Consider the following 27,283-nt stretch of genomic DNA (forward strand, 5'->3'; position numbering starts at 1 on the left):
TTCATATCTAAAGAGAGTAATTTAGGCTCTTGAAAGTTCACTCAGAGAAACAGCAATAGAACGGCTTTAAGATGCAAAAAAACATAAAAACTTCTCCAAAAGAATCTTGACCAGCCATTAATTAAAATGCAGGTAAAATGAACAGAAACATTTCTCTATTCCCATCTCACTCAGAAGGTGCCAATTTCAATCATTTAACCTCTAAAGAAACTGTTCTCACCCATCTGACAGTAAGACAAAATTGGGAGGCTGAGAGTTCATTTTGATTTTTATTACATACCACAGACATATTCACTAACCAGAGTAGGATGATTCTGTTCTCTTAAAATCACAGGAAGTATTATTTCCACCTCCCCCCTTTTTCCTGATATTGGAGCTGCGTTTCAGATTATTTTGGGATTACTTTAGGGTAAAGTAAAAGAAATCATGGAAGGCAGTGTATAAATGACATTATTATGAAGCTAAATGACATTATTATGAAGCTAGTTGTAACTTGCTGATTGAGACTAACAAGGCTGTATAAACAATGCTGATATTACTCAGTTGCTTATATTTTGAACATCTACCCTTTACCGGATATGTGTGAAAAGTGGTCCCTAAGAATCTTCCATTCTTTGCAGCTTCCTATGGTCCAGGAAGTTCCCCAAAGGCTTCGAAAAGAGTACAAGTTCTTGCTTATTAGAAATCTTTTCTGTGCACCTGGGAAATGTAGACGGTGAAACCACTTCTGCTTCTTAGAATCACGGCTGCTTTGGGCATCGATGGAGTATGAGCCAATAAGAGTTCCTAAAATTATTTGACCTGACTAGTGTTACCTTGGCTTTATATACTATGCAGGAGAGTCTCTGGAGAGTATAGTATTGTATTCCTGGTCCAAATTAAGGCTGGCATGGATGTATTTAACCTTGTTTACACATACACCAAAGGAAGAACTTTTTTTTTTTTGAAGGTTTTTTGTCAGGTAGGAGGGAAAATACATGTAACTAATTTTGAGGTAGGTAACAGACAGAAGTGAGAAAAAAAATAGAAGACCCCCTAGGATCTAACCTCTGTCCACCTTTTTAGGCTTATGTCTTAATACGCCTCATGTGGCACAACAAGCTAGGGACTTAGAGTCCATAAATATACCACTGGTGCTTTTGCATACTGCTCTTCATTCAGTGTAAGCACTGCTTCTCGGGAAGGAAATTCTTACCTCTACGGTGTCACCCTTATTTTCTCCTAGAATCCTGGCATTATCTGTTATAAATGCTATCACATTGCACTTTTGTATAAATAATCTTTCCCATCCACTGCATTAGGAACTATCAGAAGGGAGAAATTGTGTACTGGTTTTTCTGTCTTCAGTGATAATGTACTGTATGCACTCCATAAATGCTTCTTGAAAGAATGGTGATACATTCTATTTACAAGTGCTAGGTTTTTCCCAGAAAACTAGGCAGAGACCTGTTCGTTTCTCACTTTGTATACCTGGAGAAGTCACTTCATTCTGACCTCTGTCCTAAGATAAAACTAATGTGCCTATTCACGATAAAGGAATCTGTTACAAATTATGTATTGCTATTATCCCCAGTGTGAAAGGGCTAATTATTTAATTTGAACATGGAGAGTGCCTGGCACAGTGGACATTAACAGGACACTGGACTTGAATCCAAATTTTTTTAAGTCACAGAGGGAATTCAGTTGACTAAGTGTCCTTTTAATTGGCCATCTTTTAAGACTGCTTGGAACGAAGTCCTCCTGACATGGCATAACTGAGGCCAATCAGGAACTTAGTATCAGCACAGAACAGTTTCCACGAGAGATGGAATCAAGATTCTAGAGCCAGGAAGTAGGTTAGGGAGAGTATTCAAGCCTTGCAACACATGGACTTAAGTGCCCACCATCCCATCCAGCTCTGTAGTAAGACCACGTGACAGAGGCAGCCACCTGATGCAAAACTGATCCTTAATCCTCTTCTGCATCCGACCACCCCACCAAGACCACAATGGGAATATCTGAATACTAAGTGGACCTAAAACTACCTACATTGCCCTTTGGGCTAGAGAACAGGATTGTGGTAACTCTTTGAAAAAAATACATTAAGGAAAGTGCTAATTGCTTTTCTTTACAGAATCCTGTATGTCCCTAACCTCCCAAAGAGTCACAATGTCTGGGGTCAGAAATGAGCTGCCTCCCACTCTGTTAAGCATATACACACAGCACCAAGTTTTATATGCTACCACACATTTTTCAAAGAAATTATTTCTTCCTCCACTTTCCACCTACCTCCTCCGAAATGTCCAAATTTCAGAACTGTCTTAGAACAGATTATCTAGAATATTCTTCCCTTTATTCATACCACTCATATTGGATTTGGATTTGTGTTAGCACATAAAAAGATCAGTTGACATAGCTTTTTGGAAAGTCTCGCTTGCAGCAGAGTTGGACAACAGATGGCCACTCAGAAACCAGCCTCAGAAAGGTGACATGCTCTGCATGTATATGCTGATAAGAGTCCTATTTTTAGGACACCCGGAAAATTCTTGACCTAGTGCAAAGCCCAGGAGAAAGACAGTTCAGACTACACACAATGACCATAGCCTGATTCCTGGTCTAAAGCAAAATAGACAACTTTTTACCAGTTACTTAGGCCAAAATTGTAAAATAAATATATAGACAGCCTACAGCAGCTTTTATCTTTTGCAAAAAAAGCAGGCAATGCATCACAAGCTTTTCTTACATGTTTCCTAGAATTCTTTTCAAGTACTTTAAAGTGGTCTTTAAAAAAGATGGCTTTCAATTCCATACTTGGTTTCTGCAGAAAGAGCTAGTGGCAGACTCATTTTCAAATAATTCTAAATAATTTTCTTTTCTTAAAAAGAGAAAAGGAATTAATATCTAAGGATAATATCTAATTAGTACTACCTATGATGGGCAATTTTTAGCTAAGATATTTAAGTTCCCCCTAGCTTTGAAATTCTAACAGAATTTCAGTTAAACCTTAAAAAAAAAAAAGGAACCTCTGACCTTTTACTAACTGCTCTACTGCAAAATTTATGTCATATTCCAAATGTTTCTCTTGCTTTGATGAAGGTTATTGAAGGTCTTTATTATCAAAACTCAAAGACACTTATGCCAAGGTATACAGACAAGCAGATTTGAAAACTGTTTACCATCGCCTACTGAGTTACACAGCAGATTCCAGTTCAAGATGACACACAAAAAGTAAACTAGATTTAAAGTGCTGTATTTAAAAACAAAAAAAATTCAGTTTGCATTTTGGGGCAATTAAAACTGGAGACCTGACACTAAAAAGAAAGACACATACAGGATTATCATTCTGAATTGTTCTATTTTGCTCTTTTCACTCTAAGAATGTAGTCTTATTCAGAGAATGACAGCTGGTCAATTTATTTGTAAGATATTTATCCATACTTATCTAGAGTTTTCAGAGGCTACTGGACCAGTCATCTATTCTAAACTTTTATGTTACATATGGACATTTTCTCAATAGTACTCTTAAGTCACATCTCATTTACCTTAAGAACCACACAGGCTTGTTTTCAATAGTTGAAATGCCTGTAGTACACTATATAGTTTGCTTAGATGTACTCTGTTAATGGTCTGGTGTGGCCACAGGAAAAGCAAGCATTATTAAATATGAATGCAATCCTTACCAACACAAATTAAACCTTTTTTTTCCCCCCCAGTAAAAAAGCTAGCCCAGAAAAATGTCTCATTCTATAAAGATTAATCATTTCCAAATCACAGTGAAAGGAAGTGGAATAATTTACCAATTTTGTTTTCTATTCTATGTCTTAAGAGATACCTCACTAAAAACTGGTATCCGACATAACAGAATAACATTTGCAGAATGTAATATTGTAGTGAGAGTACAGAGGTTGATTGTTACAGACATATTAAACTCTGCGTATTAAATGGTTACATCCTATTTACATAGAACATTGGTCCAATAACAAAAATAGACAACAGCAGCTGGAAATTTATCTCATTCAATGTTCAGAGATAAAAGGGTTAACCATTCTTTCCATTATTTTCTATAGATAAGTCCTTTTTTCATACTGTAATCCGATGGCAATTAAATTCTGATATTTTTCCGAGCTACTGTATGAAGAGAATGCTGAAAGCCATCACTATACAGCATACTGCAACGTAAGGACTCTTCCGTTCACCTGTTGGAAAAAAGGGAGATATTCATGTTGATTCACTGAGTGGTTAACATGGATATGATAAGGTTATTACTTATTATGGGAGAGGGATATAGAAGAATCAAGATAAAGTTCTTGCCTAGAAGGCCCACACATTGGGGGATGGCCAAAACAAGAACTAGATATAACATAAAAGCAGCACAACACAGAATGAGCTAAATTACACGGATTTATTTCTAAGACCACCTCCTTTTCATGTGTTTAGAAAACCCTTAATGCACCATTCCTATGCCACTGCATAAACCTAGATATTGAAAAAATACAACACAGAATGTAGGACAGAGATTCAAGAGAAACTATCTCAAACAACTCAATTAAGGCCAAAAAAATCGCTTTTTTTCCTTTAAAAAAGGAAATTTCTACCTATGAAAAGAAATTTGACATACAATTTTCAGCTATATATTTTTTTCTTGATTGGTCGCAATTTAAACACGAGAGTGATCAATAAAACTTCATGTAAGAAAGCAGACATAAAATACAAAGCAAGAAAGACTTATCGACAGAGAACTGATGGTTGAGGGGAAGTGAGCAGGGAATGGGTGAAATAGGTGATGGGGATTAAGGAGGGCACCTGTGATGAGCATTGGGTGGCATATGGAAGTGCTGAATCATCATACTGTTATACCTGAAACTACTATTACACTGTATGTCAACTGGAATTTAAATAAAAACTTTAAAGAGAAAGGGTATAAAATGCTTCATAAAGAAACATTTTAGAAAAAACTATTTCTGACCTGGATTTCATATGAAATGATTTATAGTGTAGCTCTTGGGTTAGGAATGTAGAACTTAAAACAACCACTTTTATAGGAGTCAATTCTCACATGTGTTTAAAAAGTGTTTGTATTTGGAGAGCTTCCCTCCCATGAAGCAGAATGGAGGTGGCTTGTGAAACTGTCTTGCAAACAGATTAGAGATTCTGTGATTGAGTTATCCCAACGTCATCTTGTTCTTTTCCTGTTTGTTCATTAATTGAGTGGCTGTACAGTTCCACAAAGCACCAGACATTTCTGCTGCTCTGAGGGTGTGAAAGAAAGGAAGAAGGAAGAGGGAGTGACATGCTATTTCTAGAAATAATCATGGCATATACCTGGTGTCCTGTAGTAGAGATTGTGTATGCTCCCCTCACTTGTGCTTTTCTGTGGTGTTTAAAATCAGCTCCCTCCCAGTAACTAAGTTCCTTCGGTGAAAAACCATTTCATTTGGTAAGTTAACTACCTCTGGCAAATGCCAATCTTTGCCATTCTCATCAACTAAAATCCTCAAGGTCATTGTCATTTTCAGAGCTTCCTCAAAGAGCTCACAGTCATATTGTTACTAACTTTATATCTTTGTGTCTGCTCAATGACAGTGTTCATAGAAGATATTACACACATACAAATAAAAGAAACATTTGGTGTTTTTCTATCCAGAGACATTTAGGGGACTGCTTTCTAGCTAAAGGAAATTCTAAAAAGTGAGACAGCGCATTTTCAAAATGCCACTATCTCAATTGGAAAAAAAAAATCTTTTAAAACTAAAAAATAACTTGGGACATCATTTTTAAACAATGTTAATTCTTTTGAGGCAACACTCAAATTATCAAACAAAACCAAACTATTCAGACATAGTTTTCAAGTGGATTTCATAAGCAAGCCAGTCACTCTATTTAGGGCTAGATAATCTCATTGTCTAATATAGTCTTATTAAACACCTAAAAGAAGAAATTAAATTGCCCTGAATTTTCCATCTGCTGGAGATTAATTTTTGAGGAAGTTCTTCTCTTCCTCATCTTCCAACTCAGAATGCTATAATTTACATATGGGTTTCATTTTCCTGTTTTTAATTTTCTTAAAAGAGATTGCCATGTGGTAGAGCTAAACATCTTTGGTTGAACTTGGGTAAGAATGTTACTTCTCGTCTGGTCTTAGGTCTGTCTAAGTGAATGTGAAACAGTTGCTGTAACGTGATGTGTAACATGATAAGATGATTTGGCTGGGCCTTTTCCCATTAAAACTGCATCCTTTCTTGGTGGATATATTCTGTGTCAAGATAAGAGAGGAGTATATCAGCATTAACATTTTCTGAGCCATTTTGCCAAAATGAAAAGCTAATGCTTACACATCAGTGGCAAGAATGCATAGTTTAACTGAACCATTTAACCTATGGCATTCATAATGTTAAGAGGAACAAGGAAGACAATAACTGACCAAGCAAAAAGAAAAGGCAGTTTTCTGATTATTTCAGTTATTGTCTGATTAAGACAATAACAATGGATGATACTGAAGGCAATCATTACGAAAGCTACAAACTAAACGCCTTAAATTTTCAGTTATACTTCAAAGTAACCATTGTGAAAAGTGTCACCTGGGTTGGCTACTGAATGAAGCTGTACAGACTTCTCTAATTTATTATATAAAATGGATTTAAAATACCTTGATACTTAATTTAATACCTTAAAGAACTTTTATTTGTGACTTAGCAACTTCATCCTATTGAGGTGAAAGCTCTGCCCCCTCACTGCAGACTTTTTATTTTTACCAATGAACTTTCAGTATTACTGACACAGAGACTATGACTCTATTAGGACAGTTTTGTTCTTCCATTATGTTCTCTCTTCGCAGTTTCCTTGCAGTTTCCTTGAGGGTTTCTTTCGACTCTGTCCTTGACAATATTGTTTCTTTTTCTGGGTACCTTGGCTTTGAAACTACATTAATTTGCATATATTTACATTTGCTACTCTCTATCAATCAGCATTAGCCATCAAGGGTGCTCTTCTCTTTATCTCTCCCTTTGTTATTTTTCAAGTGATTAAGATTTCTACTGTTATTTCAGGCTTTGTGCTGTTGAGTGGCACTAGATGTCAGGTAAGGCTGCATCACAAATCTCTGCAAATCTAGGTTGGGCCCTCTCAACTCTGGTACTACTGACATTTTGGGCTAATTCTCTGCGAGGGGCTGCTCAGTGCATTGTAGGATATGTAGCAATATCAATGACCTATACTCAGTATACCTTCCTCCCCCATCTAGTTATGACAATCAAAAATGTCTTCGGAGGGGGGGGGGGGGTGGGTTTAAATGTCCTGATAACTACTTAGCTAGGCTTTATCTGTGCTTTACCTCTCTGAAGTCAATTTTCTTCCTATAAAAGAAGAATTCTCATGTCTATCACCCTAAGAGATAATAAAGTATGACAAAGAACACTGAGGAAGGACAGTTTAACATGTTAAAAGCACAGTGAATTCTCAAAAGGATGCCTGCTTCAGTAGTCAATACATTAGAATGAGGGCCTTGAAGGAAGTAGTTTTAGGTGCCTCTATACACTACTGTCATTTTCTGGCAAGAAATCTGGCTAAAGATTCTTATAATCTCATCACAGCAGATTTTAAAAGGATTTCTATATAATTTAGTAGGATGCTTACAAGTTCTCCTGTTAATGGTTCTTGCCTATCACTAAAAGCTCAAGGGAAGAAAACTTGCTCTCTCATAATTATTTATTTCAGTGGCTAACAACATGAATCTTAGAAGATGCTAAAGAATTAGAAACTCTCACAATTAATTTTTAGTCCTTAGTTGAGACTAGGTTATACCTATAATATCTTCAGATATATTACACCCATTCTCAGGTATTCTTTAGAAAAATGTCTAGATATTATAAGAACTTAGTTTGTAGTTTTCAATCTTTAATCAATTTTGTTTCCTGTTATGAACCATCTTTTAAATTTTCCACATTTCTGAGAAGTGAATCCAAAATAAAACCTAATACTCTAAATAGAACACACATTATCTAAGGGACATGACTCCTAATTTTTCTCTATTCAAAGTGACTCGTTGGGGTAATTCAGGCTGTTGTCAGGTTGGCTAACTAGAGTAAATGTCAAATATAGGAAAATTTGTCTTTGAAGTCTCATAACTTTATAAAAGAAAAAAGTAGTTATATACAAATTAAATATTGGGAAAACATTAAAATCAACCTTTTTTTTTGAGGGGGTCATGTAAATAATTCCAAGGTGGAGAAGAAATATTCATTTTCAGTCCAAGTGGAACAAGTACAAATGCTCTGAAGTATTTTGGAACCAGCGATGTTAAAAAGGGTATACTCTATTATTCAGGAACACTGGTAAACTGTATCAGTAAAATACATTTTAATTCATTCACTTGCCAATCATTTGAGAGTCTACTATGAGCTAGGCACTGTGCTAAATGTCATATACACACAGGGATGAGACAAGGGTATATTACTATCTAAACATAAACACAAAAACACCACAAATTTTATTATGAAAAGTTAGAAGATAATCACATTTAACTTTAATCAGAACAAAACTCAGCTATGATCACATGAATTTGACAGGTGAAACAGTTATTGCTTTCTAAAAACAACATTCTAGGACTTAGCATAAGGCAGTAAAATGATTATGTTTAGACAGTTGGTTAGCAAGCCTTTCATTAGATGGGAAATTCATCCTTAGTGACCAAAACAGTACAAATTCTACAGAGCAGCATATTGTATACTATATGCATGTGTGCATAAAACTATAAATGTTTGTCTGAAATCTCCTCAACACCAGCAAAGCATAGTATTTGATATCTGAATTAAGATTTTTTCTTGTATTTTCCATTTCCCTGTGTATGAAGTATTATGAGGTATCCACCATGTCTAGTTTTAGCCCAAGAAAAAGTTTGGTAGAACTCTATAAACTTACAGCTGATGATGTGGAAGTTATAGAAGGACACTTACCAATTCTGGCGCACTTCCAAAATATACCCAACAATCTGCATAGAGTAAAAAAAGGAGAAAGTAGCTATTGTTTAGTGGGAAAAGTAAATCATTCTCTCAGTATCATATAGAGAATTCATTAGACACTGGCATTTTCTCTTTTGATACTTTGCTTCAAAAACTGAAATTTATTTGCTATTGAGCCACCATCTTTGTAGGAAAGGAAGCCACATGAACTTATCAACTGTTAGTGTACATAAATTGTCATAAACTGGGATATATGCAGTATCCTAGGTTAAACACACAGTAAATTAATATGACTGGCAAAAATTTGCACAGGGTTTTTTTGTAGAATTAATTCAGTCAACTTCAGTTGCTTTACTTTTAAAAGTAGAAAATACATATGCCAATTTGCATAAACATTAATTTTGAAAAAATGGTAAACGAACATTTGGTTGATTTGGTAGGATTTTGACATTTAAAAATAAAACTCTCACACTAAAGAAACTACATTTTTACAGAATGTAGTTCTGTATTTAAATACTTCATAGCCATGAACTCCAATGATAGCATTTGCATAGCTATGTCATTCAGTAAGAGAGAATATAAAAATATGTAGCTATGTTTTCAATATTAGTACAAAATCCTAGTTTGGGAACACTATATGAGTTAAATATGACAATTAAAATACATACATTCTGGAAATAAGAATTACAATGAAAATGTTCATTTCAATTCTATGAATGAACATACTATGAGTTGAATACAAATTATGTGTATTTCACTTCTTTGGCATGTATAAAAAGTACTGCCTTTAAAAGAAAAGCAACCGAATCATTCAATGAATAGAGGTAGCTAAAAGATATAAAACATTGTAGGCAACTATTTTGTTGTTTTGACAAAAGAACAGAATTACAAATGGTATTATACATTGCTAAAAGTCAAGACAGATCAGCAGTACTTATTGCAGTGGGTTAGGACTGGTGTAACAATATCAAAATACTTAAATTTCAGGTAAATTGATATACTTTTTGCCAAAAGAGATGGCTGGCTGATGAATTATTGTATCTGAGTGGTTAAGACTGAAAGAAAATACTGCTTCAATTAAGTTCTATATGTATTCCTCCTCTGAAGTGTAACTTCCTGACCTCAAAGCAAAATGTCTCTTAGTTCAGATGATATGAAATGGGCAAACATAGATGTTTATTTTGAAGGATGGATATTCTGGCAGGTGAAGCAACTTTCCTATAGGAATAAAAGGACAAAAATCAAACATATTCTTGGAAATAATGTAGGATAATATAAGGGTCAGATTGTGCTTAAGTTTAATTCTACTTAATTGTTGCATTAACTCTGAAGAAGTTATTTTCTCTTTAATAACACTCACCCTTATAGGGTTGTTATAAGGATTAAATGAGTTATTACACAGAAACTCTTCAGAGTAGTGACTAATATGTTCTGTATTCAGTAAAAGGTTAAAGGCACATGTGACAGTAACTTCAGATATCACTTAAAATTGGCTTACATTTCACCAAAAAATGGAAGGCAACTGGTTAGTGACATGCAATGCCATGGTTCTTTGACTGTAAAAATCTACTGAGTGGAACATGCACTGTGGATTTAAAGCTACTCTGGCTGAAGGATTCAGAGGCAGGATACCTGAAGCTCCTGCATGAGAAGCTTATAGTCCCAAAGAACATAATCTAAAATCATATGATCACAATCAGGGTGATTTCAGGTTTGCTAACCTAGAAATAACTCAAAGCATCATTAGGAAATTGTGATAACACGGTATATTAAAAGCTAGATACATGAAAAGTTTCCTAACTCGGGCAACTTAGAGATTTATCAGTATCACTTTGGCCTTTCCCATGTATTTCCCTACCTAGACATATTTCTGTAATATGCTATTTATTAATTAATAAATAAATGCTATTTATTTAACACAGAAACTTAATTAGTTAGTAAAAACCAATACAATTATGCTGCTTGGTTTCTATACCTGTAAGCCAGTAAATATATCTGCTGATAGAACTAATCAGGTCTATGATAATAGTCAATGAGAAAAGTAGCAATCTTTTATTGCTGCTTTTTAGTTCTGTATTATTTGAAGCAGTAAAAAATTAAGTTGTTATTTTCAACAGTGAAGTCATCAAGAACCTGCTTTATCCAACTGGTCTCTATACATCTTTACTTAAACATGGAATACTCACTGTAATGAAAGGGCAGTTTACTATGAATCTCATAAAAACGCATATTGTAACAAAAGGACAATGGCCTGTAAAAATTTCTCCTGGAGAAAATATTTCTTATATACAAGTCAAAATAAAATGGGGCCTAACATTTATAGAAACAGAAACAAAGTTTAAAAAAAAAAAAAAGCCTTTTAAGAGCTGAATGGACCAGTATATGCTTTACAGTACAAACAGAAGCATGCCATTTCTTTGGTCTTCTATGTAGGAGAAATATACTACTACTCAGCCTCTACTGTAAGGCTGGCAGCCCTGAGAACTCCTTTTTCAATGTAGCATGTAATGGATGTCTTCCTGCTCCCAAAGGAATGAGGAGCAGACATTTCCACATGCCATCTACTTTCTCCATAACTGTATTGGAAAGCATAAGTATTGTGACTATTTTTTAATGAAATACTATGATTATTATTTTATTTTTAGAGAGAGAGTGTGCACATTAGCAGGGGAAAGAAAGGAAAAGGGAGAATCTTAAGCAGGCTCCACAGGAGCCCGACATAAGGCAGGATCCCAAGATCCTAGGAACATGATGTGAGCCGAAATTAAGAGTTGGATTTTTTTTTTTAATTTTTTTTTCAACGTTTATTTATTTTTGGGACAGAGAGAGACAGAGCATGAACGGGGGAGGGGCAGAGAGAGAGGGAGACACAGAATCGGAAACAGGCTCCAGGCTCTGAGCCATCAGCCCAGAGCCTGACGCGGGGCTTGAACTCACGGACCGCGAGATCGTGACCTGGCTGAAGTCGGACGCCCAAGTGACTGCGCCACCCAGGCGCCCCAAGAGTTGGATTTTCAACCAACTGAGCCACGCAGGTGCCCTGTTATGTGATTATTTTTTAATGAAATAAATAAATATGTTATTAGGTAGGTGTTATGTATTATATTCCAATACCAAGGAACAGATCAATGAGAATGTTTATTGGTTTCTACATATGCTTTAAGTTATTCGTCAGGGGAGGAAAGGCTTCATGCACAACTAAGCAACACATAAGATTATACAACTTCAACAAACTGACATAGTACTATATAATTTCAACAAATGGACAAAGGATTAAAATGAATAAAGACTTAGTGGAAGAGGACTTCAGAGGAAAAAAAGGTGGAGTGAAGAGAAATCAATGTCTATGAAGGAAGAGGGGGATTGTCATAAAAAATGATGGACAAATAACCTCAGTATTGCTATTTTACCTAGCAATAGATTATCAGTTTATTGGAACAGGATCACGAGATTTTCAATATTCACAACTGATTAGAGCTTCTACTTATTCCTTTACACATGTCTGAACAACCCTAATAAATAAAAAGGAAGGGGCGCCTGGGTGGCGCAGTCGGTTAAGCGTCCGACTTCAGCCAGGTCACGATCCCGCGGTCCGTGAGTTCGAGCCCCGCGTCAGGCTCTGGGCTGATGGCTCAGAGCCTGGAGCCTGTTTCCGACTCTGTGTCTCCCTCTCTCTCTGCCCCTCCCCCGTTCGTGCTCTGTCTCTCTCTGTCCCAAAAATAAATAAAAAACGTTGAAAAAAAAAATAAAAAAAATAAATAAAAAGGAAGAAATGGTAACAAAAACCAAATAATTTAGATAATGGAATGTTTGGATAAATGCTAATTATGAACTCAAAGATAAAATGGAAGTAAAGGAAAGAGAAGCAGAAATTATTACTTTCACAGTTGAGTATCTACCAACTTGCCTCTTGTAGATTTTTATTAGTGGAAAAGCAAAATTTGACTTTGCAGGATCCTAATCTGGACTGATACAGGTTTGGAGACAATTATTCCAATGTGAAGTATTCTTTCAGCTCTTATTTCTTAAAAGGATTAAACAGATACAGGCTTTTATCAAGAAAGGAGTTTGAGTCCCATGTTGGGCTCTGTGCTGGCAGCATGGAACCTACTTGGGATTCATTCCCTCTCTCCCGTTTCTCTGCCTCTCCCCTGCTCACATGCTCATGTGCTCTCCCTCCCTCTCTCAAAATAAAGTTAAAAAAAAAAAAACGATTAAGAAAAGTATTCACATAAATTAATAAATATCCAAGGCAAATAAAATGTACACAGCTCCCACCACATGGTCTCTGTTTTTTAATATACTTTTCCTTTTGGTTTAATTCAACATGTATTTCTGTATTATGTTTTTTTCTTTTTTTAAAGCTTACTTATTTTGAGAGGGAGAAAGAGAGTGTATGCACACGTGTGCATGTATGGGGAACAAGCAGAGACAGAGGGACAGAGAAAATCCCAAACAGGCTCCGTGCTGTGAGCATGAGCCCAAACTAGACTCCATCTCAGGAACTGTGAGATCATGACCTGAGCTAAAATCAAGAGTTGGACGCTTAACTGACTGAGCCATCCAGTTGCCCCATATTTCTGTATTGTGAATATGGCACTTAAAAATTTTAGTTCTGTGTATCATATTAAGCTCAGATTTTTTTCAGGGTATGAACATATAATAAAACAGATGTGACATGCCCAAGACTTAATTTTTATTACTGTGTTAAGTTAGCTACATAAATTTCTCTAAAGATGTTTGCTTTATGATACTGACAGGGAGCTCATATGATTAGAGCAGTCTTACACTGGAGAGGGAATGTCTACATTATTATTTTTATGGACACAGTGCTTGCAAACTGTTAAATGCTTCAAAAACATAACTTTGTTTTTAATACCAACTTTACCAATTATTCTATAAAAAGTAAGGCGAAATACTGTCTTTGAAAGTACTAAACTGTATTTCTAATCCCAGAAAAAAACACAACTCTATCTTTTTTTAAATACACTTTTTTTTTTAGTTGAACACATTTCAGGTTACTTCTGGTATTTATCGTATTTAGTAAGATTCTATGAATAGAAAGTTTTCCATTTTTAAAAAATATATTTTGTTAAAGTTTATTTATCCATTTATTTTGAGAGAGAGAGAGGGGAAAACTTGAGCAGGGGAGAGGCAGAGAGAAAGGGAAAGGGAATCTCAAGTAGGTCCTGTACTGTCAGTGTGGGGCCTGGCATGAGGCTCGAACCTATGAGCCATGGGATCGTGACCTGAGCTGGAACGAAGAGCTGGACACTTAACCAACTGGGCCACACAGCCATCCCCAAAGTTTTCAGATTTTGAAAAACAGAGGAGAAAATAATGTAAAAAGTTATTATAAAAATAATTTATATATAGGAATTAAATTATTTAATGACTTTTATGGTAATTTACCCTCAATGTCTATAAGAACTAATATGGGTGATTAAATATCATTAGTAACATACCCAGTTTTATTTCTGTCCAGGAGGCTGGGTGCCAAAGATCGGATATAAGCACAGGTACATATAAGCAGCAAGATTACAGTCAACAAACTCTGAAAATTGAAAATGGCAGACTAAAAAAGAGAAAAAGAAAAATTAATATCACAAGAAAAACCGCATAGGTAAAAACTGCCAGACAATTCCATATTAAGAATCATAGTTTTGTTCTTCAAAAAAGGCAAACAGAATGACATGTCTGAGAATACTTAAAACCCCAAATCATAAGGTATTCAGAGAGTGTACTTTCCTCTCCATTCTTTGGGCTAAGGAATGCAGAAGATGCAACAAAAATTCTAAATTCAAGAATTTGAAAACATTACCAAAAATGTCATGAATCCAAGGAACTCACCAAAACTCAATCATTATGTAATTAATACAGATGTTCTAGGAACCCAGACTATGAGGCAGGACAGAGAGTCTCCATGCTCTGCCTGTAGCTGGCCATAGGACTTCAGCTGAATCACTGACCTAAGGCTGTCTTTCACATCTGTAAACCTTGGTGGACAGCGGGGATATAGACTAAATGTTGGCTCAAGTTTCTTTCAATTCTTAAATTCTTTTAGAGTAAGAATGTTTTAAATTTAAGCAATCATGTTCCATGCATTGACTAATACTAGGCTATTAGGTTTTGGTGAAAGAAAACCACTTGCTCTTTCACTGTTGGTTCTTTTAAAGTTATTGAAATAATTTAACACAGGAATGATTGGAAATCACAGTTTTTCAGTCAAAGTAAAATGGAGGCGGATTTAGTCTACTCAAAATTCAGCTCAAACATCATCTTTTCCGGGAAGTTTCTTTGGACCTATCTGCCTCCCCTCTCCTATTTCATAAAAAACTCTCCTTTCTGTTCCCACACAAACTGTTACACATTTTATAATACTCATCCCTGAAAGTGGACATTGCCTTATCAGATTCTGAACTCCAGCACCTGACAAAGCACCTACCACAGAGCAGACCAAGAAGTAATGGCTGAATAAATAAAACAAATTTTTGAAGGTGCAAGAATACCACTATATAAATAATAAAGAAAAATTGTTTCCATTTTACACAGGTAGATAAAATACATCAATCTTACACAGCAGCTAGCAACACGCTTAATTACTAAACCCAGAGGCACCTCCCATAGTGTCAGAAGTTAAAGAATAGGAGTTATAAAAATTTTTTGAGAAAGGCAAAACTGTTACTTGTAAATGTTAAGTGCTACCTGAAAAGCCCAAAAGAATTTAGTGAAAAACAATTACAGACAATAAGGGAATTGGGTGTGGCTGGGTACACAACTTAAATATTTAAATCAGTAGCTTCATGACTGTATTACCAACTGGTTGAAAGACATAATGGGAAAAAAAAGTCTATTTGTAACAGCAACTAGAATAAAAAGCTGAAATATCCAGGAATAAGCCTAACAAAAAATGCAGTACTGGCATTAAAGAACAAAATTGACAAAACCTTTAAACATACCGAAAAACATAAAATTAGAATGGAGTGGTATATGAGGTTCTTACACTGGAAGGTAACATCATAAAGCTAATCAGTAAGTTTACAGTGTACTCAACACCAACCAGTTATTTTCAAAATAGACAACTGACTTTGAAGTTCATATGGAAAAATAAAGCAAGAATAGCCAGAAGAATCCTAAAAGAAGAACTAGACATGTCAGAAGCTATCAATATTTTTTAACCTCTTATATGTTTTTATGGCAAATATGTACAAACTATTTAAAACATTAAGATAATTACGTTATTTGCCAATATTAAGGACAAAAAATGCTTATGTACAATGACAAACAGTGGGGAAAACAGTACCCAAAATTCCATAATCAGTGTATCTTTAGCTATGTAAACCTTATACAAGCAAGAGGGAGGAGAATGCAGTGATTATCTCTGGAAGGTTTTTAACCCAATTCTCAACTTTTCTGGATTTCTGTAATTTCCTAAGTGTTATATTTATAGTCTGAAAAAGATAAAAAATGACTTGCATTATTAATAGTTGTTTTGCTTGCAAATCATTTCTTAATGGATACACAAAGGTAAAGTTTAATATGGCTTGGTTTTTTTCTGAACTGGATTTTAATTTTACATCTGTGAAAACAAGTGATACAAATTTTATAACTTAAATCAATAAATGAACTCTAAAGATAAATGTTATATAGAAAACACAGTATTTCACAATGCTTGTCTTTTAAAGACCGTATTTTGAACATGTATTATGAATTTATTGATATAGTATTTGATAACAACCTCATGAAATATAAAGCACAGATTTCTTTCCAGCCAAAGTAACTAAACATGTATTTAGTATCTATGGTGTCTGAGGCATGAGGCTAGACACAGGATTAAAAAAGACACAGCAGGATTCCTTCCCTTCAGGAGTTTATAGCTAATGATAACTGATATTCACTGAGAGCTTCTTTTGGATTATCTTGTTTATCCTGGTATATTTGAGGTAGGTGTTACTCACCTTTATTTTATACATGAGACCTTTATTTTATACATGAGACAACTGAGGCATACAGCATTTACAATCAAGTTAGAACAGGTCATGTATTTTTAACAAGTAAACAGCAACTCCTTGTAGCGTATGTAAGTGGTTAGTTACTAAGCCATGTGGACAAAAAAAATGCTGTTTTCATAAAGAAAAGTCAGGAAAAGCTTCAAGAAGAAAGCAAGGACTGAAGTCAAATCATGAAAGGGCACAATTGGATTGGCAAATAGCAGGCTCCAGAAGAGACGAGAGCATGGAAAACATCCCCATAGAATCGAGAACTTGCATGTTCAGGGAATAATGAGCAGACTTACTGTATTAAGCAAAGGACCTATGCAGTAAACTGGCTGGGCAATCAGTTTGCCACATAGGTTTATCGCATTCCTGATGGAGTATCTAAATCTCCCAATTTTGCAATGTGTACTTTTTCCTTCCCTAAATGTCTAGTTAAAAAAAATGCTTAAATGATAGGATGTCTGGGACTGGTTTCTAAATAATCCATTTTGTGTGATGGGAGGAGTGTGGTTGATGATGAAATGCTGAGTATATGAGGCTTCATTATACTCTTCTTCCTACCTTTGTATGTTTGAATTTTTATATAGTAAAAGAATTTAAGGGGCACTTAGAGACATGCCTGTTATTAAAAAATTGGAATGTGTATGTATACATTTGTGTGTGAAACAATTTATAAATGAAAACCAGTTACAAGTGTACAATATAAGATACAGACAACTTTGTTTCTAGGGTTTATAGACCCTAAGATTTAAACAGATAATCTTAGGTGGTATATAGTCTTTTACATGTACTCAGACTGACCAAAAAAGAATGTTTCAAACATCCAGACATTAGCCTACCACTGCTTACTGTACCTAAGCATTCCTTTTAAAGCTTAGCATCTGTTGTCTGCCGACACAAAATTTTAGTCTAAGGTTTAAAGGAAACAGATGTTCCTGTTCTTGTAGCAAAATAATTAGGATTTGTTTAAAATGTTATTAAAATGTTACAAAATTAAAATGTTATTAAAATGTTATAAAGTTATAAAAATGTTATTAAAAAGGAAGAAGCTAAGATTACAAAATAGAAAAGATTTTTAAAAAGGTGATAAGGGAAATAAAGTTAATTTACTGTTTTGTTCAGATCATGACATCTTTTTCAAGGTGCTCTGTGTTTTTGCAGACTATTTTTGCCTGCATGGTGAACTGACTCAAACTTCTGGTTTCAACTTGAGTCCCCTCTGTGAAGTCTTCCCTGTCCCCACTTGCTACACCAAGCAGAGGTTGAGATAATTGTGCAGGTGTATATATATATGATAGCACCCATCAAACTGTAATGGTCTCCTCTATTTTATTGAGGTACTTATCAACCCCTTGTGCCTATTAAACAGAATAGTGCACAGAAGTCACTGAAAAATGCTGAATGAACAGCAACTTGAACACTGCAAAATAACAATTTTAACAAATTCAAGAGCATAAATGCCAAATCAACAGTGTATTCTATTAAAAAAAGCGTAGATTAGACTGTTGAATATTTTGTTAACTATTCCAGAGAAACTGCCACGCACTGCTCTGCATTTATATTTACTTATCAATGGTATTTTGGAAAATGCAAATGGAAGAAGCAATACCCTTACATTTATGTTAAGGGCCCAGGGTGTAGGGTAAAATCAAGGCCCAAGGTTAATTCCCTCTCAGTATCTAAACTTTGTTTGGTCACCAACTGGAATTCAAAGAAAGTCCTACCAAGAAGCCAGCTTCACAGTACTTGCATACGGGACAATGAGTGTTCTTCTGACTCTGCCTGGATGATGGAGTACGCTAGCTGGCTGGCAGAAAATTCTAGAACCTCAGATAATTCTCAAGTCTAAGGCTTATTTACATAATTTTCAGTCAGACAACACCAGGGAGTTATACAATGGTATGCTACCCAGTTTAACAAATTCAGCTATTAAACATCAAATAATTGACGTTGCAACTAAGGAGTTATAAATCATTCCTTTTGGAGGCTCTAGGAAAAAAAAAATCTGTTTTCTGGCCTTCTCCAGTTTCTAGAGGCTTTCTGCAATTCTTGGCTAGTGAATCATCACAGGGACCTTGATACTTCTTTTGTGACTATGACCCGACTGCTTATTTTTTTTTTTTTAACATTTATTTTATTTTTGAGAGACAGAGCATGAGCAGGCGAGGGGCAGAAAGAGGAGACACAGAATCCAAAGCAGGGTCCAGGCTCTGAGCTGTCAGCACAGATGTGGGGCTCAATCTCACAAACTGTGAGATCACGATCTGAGCCAAGGTCAAGAATTGGGACGCTCAACCGACTGAGCCACCCTACTACTTACTTCTTAAAGGAAATCTTATGATTAAATTTCTCTCCGTCCCCATAATTCCAGATAATCTTCCCATTCGAGAATGTTTAGCTTAATCCCATATGCCAGTTCTCTTTTGCTTAATAAGATACCATATTTACAGGGTTTGTTTTTTTGTTTTGTGTTTTTGAAGTGATGGAGGGCATTTTGTCTATCATACCTAACAAATATTTTTTATTAAGAGGCATCCAATAACATTCCCTCAACTCAGGGCTACCTATGACACTCTCTGGAGCATAGCCTCAAATACAACCAGGACAGTAATACTTGGGGTTGTGGATCACAGCAGCCTTGCCTTTTGACCATTAGTCTGAGAGTTGTGTTTACTCTTCGAAATGATACGGTGGAGATCCTAAAATATTTTTCTCCGAAGGCGCCTTTTATTATCCCTCCACACTCCAGCCCTATCTACTACTCACAGCTGATCAGACCTTCTGATATGCTTCAAATAATTAGTGCTATTGTACTAAATCAAATTATCCAAATGTGAAGGAAATAAACTCAACAAGTCACTTTGTATAACCATTCTGAAGTAAATCACAATTTGTTAAGCAATCTGAAATAATGAAAATAATCCAGACTTTCATCTGGCCACCACTAACGAAAAAAATTTATCAGTGAATTGATGCAGAATGTTTGATGCAAAGCTTAGTGCTGAAACAAAAAATTACTTGTGATGTTAACACATCTTTTAAAAACTCCCTACTCTCAAGTCAATTTGAAAAGTTAGGAATATTTATTTCAGATTCAATTTTTATCATTTTATCTATGAAGATACAATTTCTTATTTTTAGTCATTCCTGAATATTAAAACTGTCTTCACTAGGTTTGTATATAAAGGGAAGAGTTCAGTGTAAGGTTTTGCTTTTAGATGTATATATAAAAATAGTCTAAGAAACCACCCAAAACATTAGGAATAGAGGGAAAAATAGGAGAAAAGATCCCAGCAGTATAAAGGCACAAAGAAGCAATGAGAAAAGCAGCAGAAATATACATATTAATAGGCTGAACAGTTCTTTGGTGTGCTCAATGACTGGTTGCTAACTGTACTTAATCTGCAGAAAAGACTGCCTAAGCCTACGGTATTTTCATTAGTCCTGGATCACTTGAGCTCCTTGTAGCTTATTTATTTTTATCATTATCAAAACAAATTGTTTAACCAATTTATTGATTAAGGGCCTTCCTTATAACACTGTCTGGGGGCTTCAAATGTTGATTGCCTCTTATGTGGTAAGTGACTGACATATTAATTCTTCCAGTTTTACTGAAATTCACTTTAAAACAAGAACTGAATACCAAAGACTTAAACTTTTACAAGTCCAAATAATAATAATAATTTTAATTGTTTTAATACTTACTGCTTTTGCACAAAAGTAGTGATTTATCCTTCTCCAGAGGTGGAAGGAGACCCCAGAAATGATATTTGACCTAATTGTGATAAAAATTATACAGCACTGCAAAAGTGGGTCAGCATTTTATCATTTACAATTCTAGGTCAGGCCAGCATTTTCTAACTAGTTTCTACTTGTAAATTTATACGTAACACTATTTGCTCTTAGAATAGAAAACATGGAAATGCAGGAATAAATGAAGCCTGTATGTAAATGTGCAAACACTTGCCCCACACAGGTGACCACAGGTGATTACTAATATTCATTAACACACAGAAATATTAACATTTTCTTTTGGTGTTGTTAGCACCTAAGATCAATCTTTGTTGCTGACTGTAAGGCAGCACTGAAATTGTACCAAATACACAAATTATCTTGGTTTCAGATGAAACCAAGAAACCAGGATTGCTTAATGTTTTAATGTTAAATAACGGTCTCTCAACATGAGTGCCTACTAAACATCTGGATTATTTAGGAAATTATCCAAGTATATAAATTTGTTCTTGGATAAATCCATTACCTCTACATAGCAGTTTAATTTCAATTGCAAAATGAGGAGCTAGAGTAAATAGCCATTTGATCTTACTGGTCCTCTTTCAAATGGTAGACAGAGACCTTTCCTACTTCCACTTTCCACTTAAAATTCAGAACTTTCATGGCTATGAGGAAAGCTACAGTCCAGAGAAAAGCACCTCAATTCTGTTCTCCATTGGCAACACAGATGGTCATTTGCACTTAGTTTCATCTCACGGTCATGGTATCTATAATGCATTTACTGTGTTTGTACTGCTTAGTTTCTGAGCGATTTTATGAACGCCACAGATCTAAATTTAAAGCAACAAGGGGATCAAAGGTGTTAATAGGAGAAAGCATACATAACTATGGTGAGCAGTAGGCTTAAAAAAAATAAAGTAAAAAATACTTCACATGTTGTTGATAATTTGATAAGACAAAAGTATTCCAAAGGACAAAGTGCAACTCCTGTTATGAAGAAAAGTGTTCTGACCATGAAATCGGAAATGTGGCATGAAGCTTGGCTGTTCATAAGAATCACTTGGAGATTTTAAAGACTATCAATGCCCAGATTTGGACTGAATTGGTTGGGCATTGAATTTCTCAAAGTCCTTTCCACTACACGTTATTTCTCTTTATCATCTCCGACAACACATTGAATTTACTTATTTAATAATCTCCCCGAGTGGACTGTGAACTCCTTTAAGACACCGGGCAAGACTTTGTGTCCTCAGACTTGCAATCATTTGAGGACTAGCTAACTGCCATTGTGATGTAGATATCAAAAGACCTGGTTATCTACTTCAGAAACTCTAGCTAGAAAGAAATAAAGGTCACAAGGTATTGCTGTTTTCTGCTACGCTGGAGGGATACTGGAGATAATATAAAGGACTATAGACCCCAAATGAGATCCAGGAGAAAACAGAAGGGAAGGTTTCTTATGAAAAGATGAAACTTGGGATACATCTTGAAGGATGTTAAGAGCTAGGGAGAACAAGGCATTCTGAAGTTCTTAAAAGTATTCATTTATAAGTGATATAGTTATCAGATTGTGTTCCAGTAGTTGTAAATAATTATGGCTGATAAACCTTTTATGGCTGTGAAATTGCATTTTAAAAATGGATTCATTAGAATACAGTAATTCAAATTTAAGTCATGATCACTGAGGTACCTCACAAATACACAAGTTGAGGTGCAAATTCAAAAAGGAACTTCATTGTGTAGCTCTTCAAACTACAGGGTACTTGCTTTCTCAAAAATGCTGACATTCTAAGCTCAGAGGAACAGAGCAGGAAAGAAATACTAACCACCTGGCAGTTGTTTCTATTATCCATCCATGTAAGATTGGCATACTTGAGAGCAACAAATCACTAAGACATACTTTATCTTCCATTATGTTGTTTTTATTACCAACAGCATGAAGATTTCTGGCATCTGGATATTAAAATAAATTTGAGTCCTGGCTCTACTAACTACTAAGTGTACAATCCCAAGCAGGTCAGTCTCCTTGTGTTTGACTTCCTTCACCTGTAAACATCTACTCAAACATTACAGACTTGAAATAAGACAGTGCTTATAAGTTGATTTTTTGAACACAGCCTGGCATACAGCAAGTGCTAACGAGAGCTATTCTTGTTACTTTTGAAAAAACAAGTATGGCTAGACAGTTTAAATACTGATGATCTTAAACACATTATCTGTCTTGCTATTAGCTAGATCATAAGACATTAAGATGATGAAAATAACAGATCTTTGACTTGTACTAAGAGTAAAATAATTCAACCTTAACATCTATGAAGCTATGCAAGAATTAAGAGTAACTGTCTCTAGGGCCACTTGGCTGATTCAGTAGGTAGAGCATGTGACTTGCTCTCTGGGTCTACCCCGCATTGGGGGTAGAGAGTACTTAAAAGAGTAACAGACTCTACCATTTTTAAATTGAAAAAAAGAAGATTTTCTAAGTTCAGCAACAGTTCACTAATGGCAATCTTTAAGAGCAAGTGTAGGGCCACCTGGGTGGCTCAGCCGGTTAAGACTCTGAATCTCGATTTTGGCTTACGTTATGATCGCAGGGTTTGTGAGTTCAAGCCTTGCGTCCAGCTCTGCGCCAACAGCACAGAGCCTGCTTGGGATCCTCTCTCATGCTCTCAAAATAAATAAGTAATTTTTAAAAAATTAAAAAAAAAAGAGCAAGTGTATTCATCCGATTGTGTGGTACAGAGGGAAAGAAGCTGGAGTAAATTCTTGGCTCAGGAATGAATAACCTCCCAATAAACTGCCATCTCCTCTGTAAGTGGTAATGTTCTCCAGGCAAGACCCTGTGATTTATGCCCCATCTATAATCAAAGTAGTTGGAGTAAAGCAAGAAACAATTAACGAATTTTCGATTAAATGTCTAAGGGTTTAGTATTGTATGGGTTTCTGCAGGAACTTCTGGAACATAAGCTCAGCAACTTTCACCCCACAATAGCTTTTTTTTGAGTCATGGTTTCTTTTGATACTATAATCAAAGACATGCATCCTTTCCCCAGAAGTATGCTCATAAATGCAACATTTGGCCTGTGGATTTAATTAAGTGCACCATGAGGTCCTGGTGTAGAAGCTGCTGGCATTTAGTATAACAAAAGTAAAATGGCTTCAGATATAGCTTGAGAGATTTCACTATTACTAATACTACTATATCTTTCCTCCCGCCATGCTGGCTTTAACTCTTTTTCTCTGCCTGGAGATGTAAGCATTTCTTTTGCAAACTTTCATGACTCGTTTTAAGCTTTCCTAAGAGGCCCAAACTATCAAAGGAATCTGTAATAACACAAAATAATACATAAAACTTTAAAAAGGTGTGGGGAAGGAAGATCCCAGGCCAGGCAATCATTGTACCACCTCGAGTACATTCCTGCGAAAAACTGCTTCTGCAGAGATCGCCAATCATTTAAAATCTACTGTTTGTAAAAGAGTATCGTTAAGACTGAAAGAATGGAGTAAAAGGGGCCTGAAAGGCCACTAACCCAACAGACAAAAATTAAGGTGTGGGCCAGGCCCGTAGGGCATTAGAGGACGCAAAATAACAAGCGCGAAGTTGAGAAGCTCCATGTCTCCTAGAGTCAATGACCACAAAGAGTACATTTAAATGACTGGGTTAAGCCAGACCAGCGAATTCCTTTGAACCAAGTCAGAAAAGTGGACTCTGCGGGAGAGGCTGGGACCGGCGGCCGCGGGGTCTTTCTTGGGCGGTCGGCCCCGGTTCTCCTTGTTGGGTTTGCAGGGGCCACATGGTTCCCGGGCCTGTGCATCTTCCGAGCCCGGCAGAATCAAGCTAGTGACTGAACTCCCTGGCCCGCACACCCAAGGCCGCCGTCCAACCCTCCGGCCCTAGCTCGCGCCCACTACCCCTTCACAAAGCTCAGCTGCGACCCCACAGCCCCAATTCTTACCATAGTGAGGCCGGCGAAGCCCCAGCCACATCACCCTTCCGGGCGCAGGGCGGAAGAGGCGTGCCCAACCCACTTGCCCTTCTCGTTCCCTCCCAGCGTTCGGTTGGGCCTGTCAGGGCACCTCCTCCTGAGCCGCGCGACCCCGACACTAGGATAGGTTCCTCGCAACCGGAAAAGGCAGGAGTTAAGAGACGTCATGCGCTTCTGCGGAAGTGGACGACACTCTCATTGGCTGCGGGTCGTCTGTCTGTAGGAGCGGGCCTTTTGGAGGAGACCGGAAGTGGAGCGAATGAGAGGTAGTGTCCGGAAGTGGGGGCTGCGTGTTTTAGTAATAGTAATCTGTCGTCCTGTCCTTTTTTTGTTTCGCTTTCTTTTTTATTTTTAGTTGTCTGTTATTTCCCTGTAGAACTCGGTGTTTGGATTTTTCCCAGCTCGGATCCCTCTCACTGTATGCTCCTGAGACTTCGGTTTACAGACTCTTGGGGGACGCCTGGGTTCCCTAAACTTGGGCGCAGGGCGTGCATCTGCCACGCCCTCTTTTCAGTTTCTTCCTTTGCACCTCAGGGATTCTTTAGAATTAAGAGCGCCTTGGAAAAGCCTTGTATTGGTTGTGGGATTAGGAAAACACTTGAATCTGGAGTATTGTGTTAAGTAGGATGTTGGACGCTTTTCTAACGCTGGCCGCGTCTCTCTCTCTCTCTCCCTCTCCCAATTCCCAGCTGTTTGTAAACTGTCCATGGGTTTCAGTCATCTGGGACTGAAGTGTACTAGTCCCTTTGGGTCAGGAAAGAAGTTTCTGTAGTAACAAATGGAAAGGAACTGCCCTTTCCTGAGTTCAGTAGTTCTTTGGTACTCTCTTTTAATCAGTAGTATTATTTAGCTTCTTCAGTTGTTGTTTTTTTTTTTTTTTAATTTTTAGTAATGTTTATTTTTTGAGAGAGAGAGAGCATGAGCAGGGGAGAGGCAGAGAGAGAGAGAGAGAGAGAGAGAGGGAGAGAATCCTAAACTGGCTCCAGGCTCTGAGCTGCCAGCACAGAGCCTGAAGCGGGGCTCAAACCCTTGAACCCAGAACCGAAATTGGACGCTTAACCTGCTGAGCCACTCAGGCGCCCCTAGCTTCTTCTAGTTTTGATAATCCCATTTGATGAGGCTTTATTATCCCTCCGTTTTTGTCTTTGCATAGTCTAGATAAAGAAACAGATGTTTTGAAGTGTTCAGGTTGCATAGTTCTTGGAGACTCAGTAAAGGTTTTTGAATTAAATTGGTATTGCTTTTTACCACTAGGCTGCCCCCCCCAACTCCTTTTTATTTTGTATCTAGTATTGACGTTAATGATTTCCTTTTGTATGATTTCCTTTTAAAATACACTGGTAGTTGCGTATGTTAAAAGACCGTGGTTTTACTTAACTGCTTGTTTTCTCTAACCCTCAATAGCCTTCCTAATTTAAGATTAAGGTTCTTTGTGTTCTACTGTTTATTTTTGTCTTCCCCCCTACCCCCCCCCCCCCGTCTTTTTTATATTCTTTCCCCATGGCCCTTACTTTAAGACCCATGTTTGACTTGCATGTTATTTCTTTTACTTTACTTTAAGAAATGCTTCTCTTAACCTTTCTCCACTTCTAACCCTATTTATTTATCTTCTGAACAAAAATCCTCCAAAGACTTCTTTATGTTCTAAATCCGAAGTCCTCTTTTTAAAAGTGTAGCTTTTACTCCCATTCTTCCCCCAAATGCTTTTGTTATTGTCACCAGTGATCTCCAGGTGTTGACCATTCCCAGTCTTTATTGTATTAGACCTATCAGCAACCTTTAACACAATTAATCACTTCCTTCTCCATGATACATATTTTTTTTCACTTGATTTCCAGGACATCCCACTCTTTTGGTTTTCTTTCTACCTTATTGGTTGTTCTTTCTGTCTTCCTTCTACTCTTCCTGATCTCGTATTGTTGAAGTGTTCTAAGGCTCAGTCTTTGGTTCTGTTCTTTTCCTCTTCCTACATTTTTTTTTTTTTTTGATGATATCATCAAGTCTTAATGACTTCAAATACCATCTGTATACTGAAGACTCCCAAATTCATATTCCTAGTCCCCCCCTCTTTCTGAGCTCCAGACTCAAGTATCCTGTTGTCTACAACAGGATTCTTTAAAGGTATTGCAAACTTACATGTTACAAACTGAACTCCTTTTCCTCCAAAACCTGTTCCAATCTTTCTCACCTCAGTTGATGGCAACTCTGTTCAGCCAGTTGCTCAAAGTTAAGTATTTGGAGTCGTTCTTGACCCTGCTTTGTCTTCTAGTCCATCAAATCCATCAGTGAGTCTTTTGTTGACTCTCTCCATAAAATATATCTAGAATTTAACCATTTCCTACTATTTCTGCTGTTAGCACATTGATCATCTCTTCCTTGGATGTCTGTTATTAGTCACTATGATTTGTTGCTTGGATTAACAGTAATAGTTCTAGCTGGTCTCTCTGCTTTCTTCATTCCTTGCTTCTTTGCAATCTATTCGCACGCAATAGCCAGAATGATACTTTTAAAATATAGGTGAGAAATTGTATTAAAATGTAAGATTCTAAATGCAATGTGTTATTTTAGATTGGATCCTGGAACAGGTAAAAGATATTAGAGGAAAAAAATGGTAAAATCCAAATAGTCTAGAGTT

General features: G+C 36.4%; 2 protein-coding genes and 1 non-coding gene across 5 annotated transcripts in view; 1 reads left to right on the forward strand and 2 right to left on the reverse strand.

The window, feature by feature from the left end:
• Positions 1-3,065: 3,065 nt before the first annotated feature.
• On the reverse strand, positions 3,066-24,763 carry TMEM167A (transmembrane protein 167A). Its single transcript, XM_043593250.1, has 4 exons — positions 24,619-24,763; positions 14,402-14,511; positions 8,931-8,965; positions 3,066-4,175 (listed from the first exon to the last, which is right to left on the reverse strand). Exons 1-4 carry the CDS (start codon positions 24,619-24,621, stop codon positions 4,105-4,107), a joined length of 219 nt encoding a protein of 72 aa, XP_043449185.1. The 5' UTR covers positions 24,622-24,763; the 3' UTR covers positions 3,066-4,104.
• Positions 11,362-11,496, reverse strand: LOC122496850. The gene has a single exon (XR_006300966.1). It is a non-coding gene; the product is annotated as a small nucleolar RNA U109 (small nucleolar RNA).
• Positions 24,764-24,831: 68 nt separating the features above from the next.
• Positions 24,832-27,283, forward strand: part of XRCC4 (X-ray repair cross complementing 4) — a 247,774-nt gene continuing 245,322 nt past the window's right edge. For all 3 annotated transcript variants that reach the window (XR_006299172.1, XM_043593244.1, XM_043593240.1), the window contains exon 1: positions 24,832-24,914. The gene's annotated coding sequence lies outside the window, so the exon portion shown is untranslated. The remainder of the gene's footprint in view (positions 24,915-27,283) is intronic.

The sequence above is a fragment of the Prionailurus bengalensis genome, chromosome A1 (genome assembly GCF_016509475.1).
Source record: "Prionailurus bengalensis isolate Pbe53 chromosome A1, Fcat_Pben_1.1_paternal_pri, whole genome shotgun sequence".
Lineage (NCBI taxonomy): Eukaryota > Metazoa > Chordata > Mammalia > Carnivora > Felidae > Prionailurus > Prionailurus bengalensis.

Coding starts and splice junctions, on each gene's coding strand:
- TMEM167A (XM_043593250.1), bottom strand. Junction 8,966..14,401: donor CTGGACAGAAATAAAACTGG/GTATGTTACTAA, acceptor TACTCTATGCAG/ATTGTTGGGTATATTTTGGA. Junction 4,176..8,930: donor TTGGAAGTGCGCCAGAATTG/GTAAGTGTCCTT, acceptor TTTTTCCAACAG/GTGAACGGAAGAGTCCTTAC.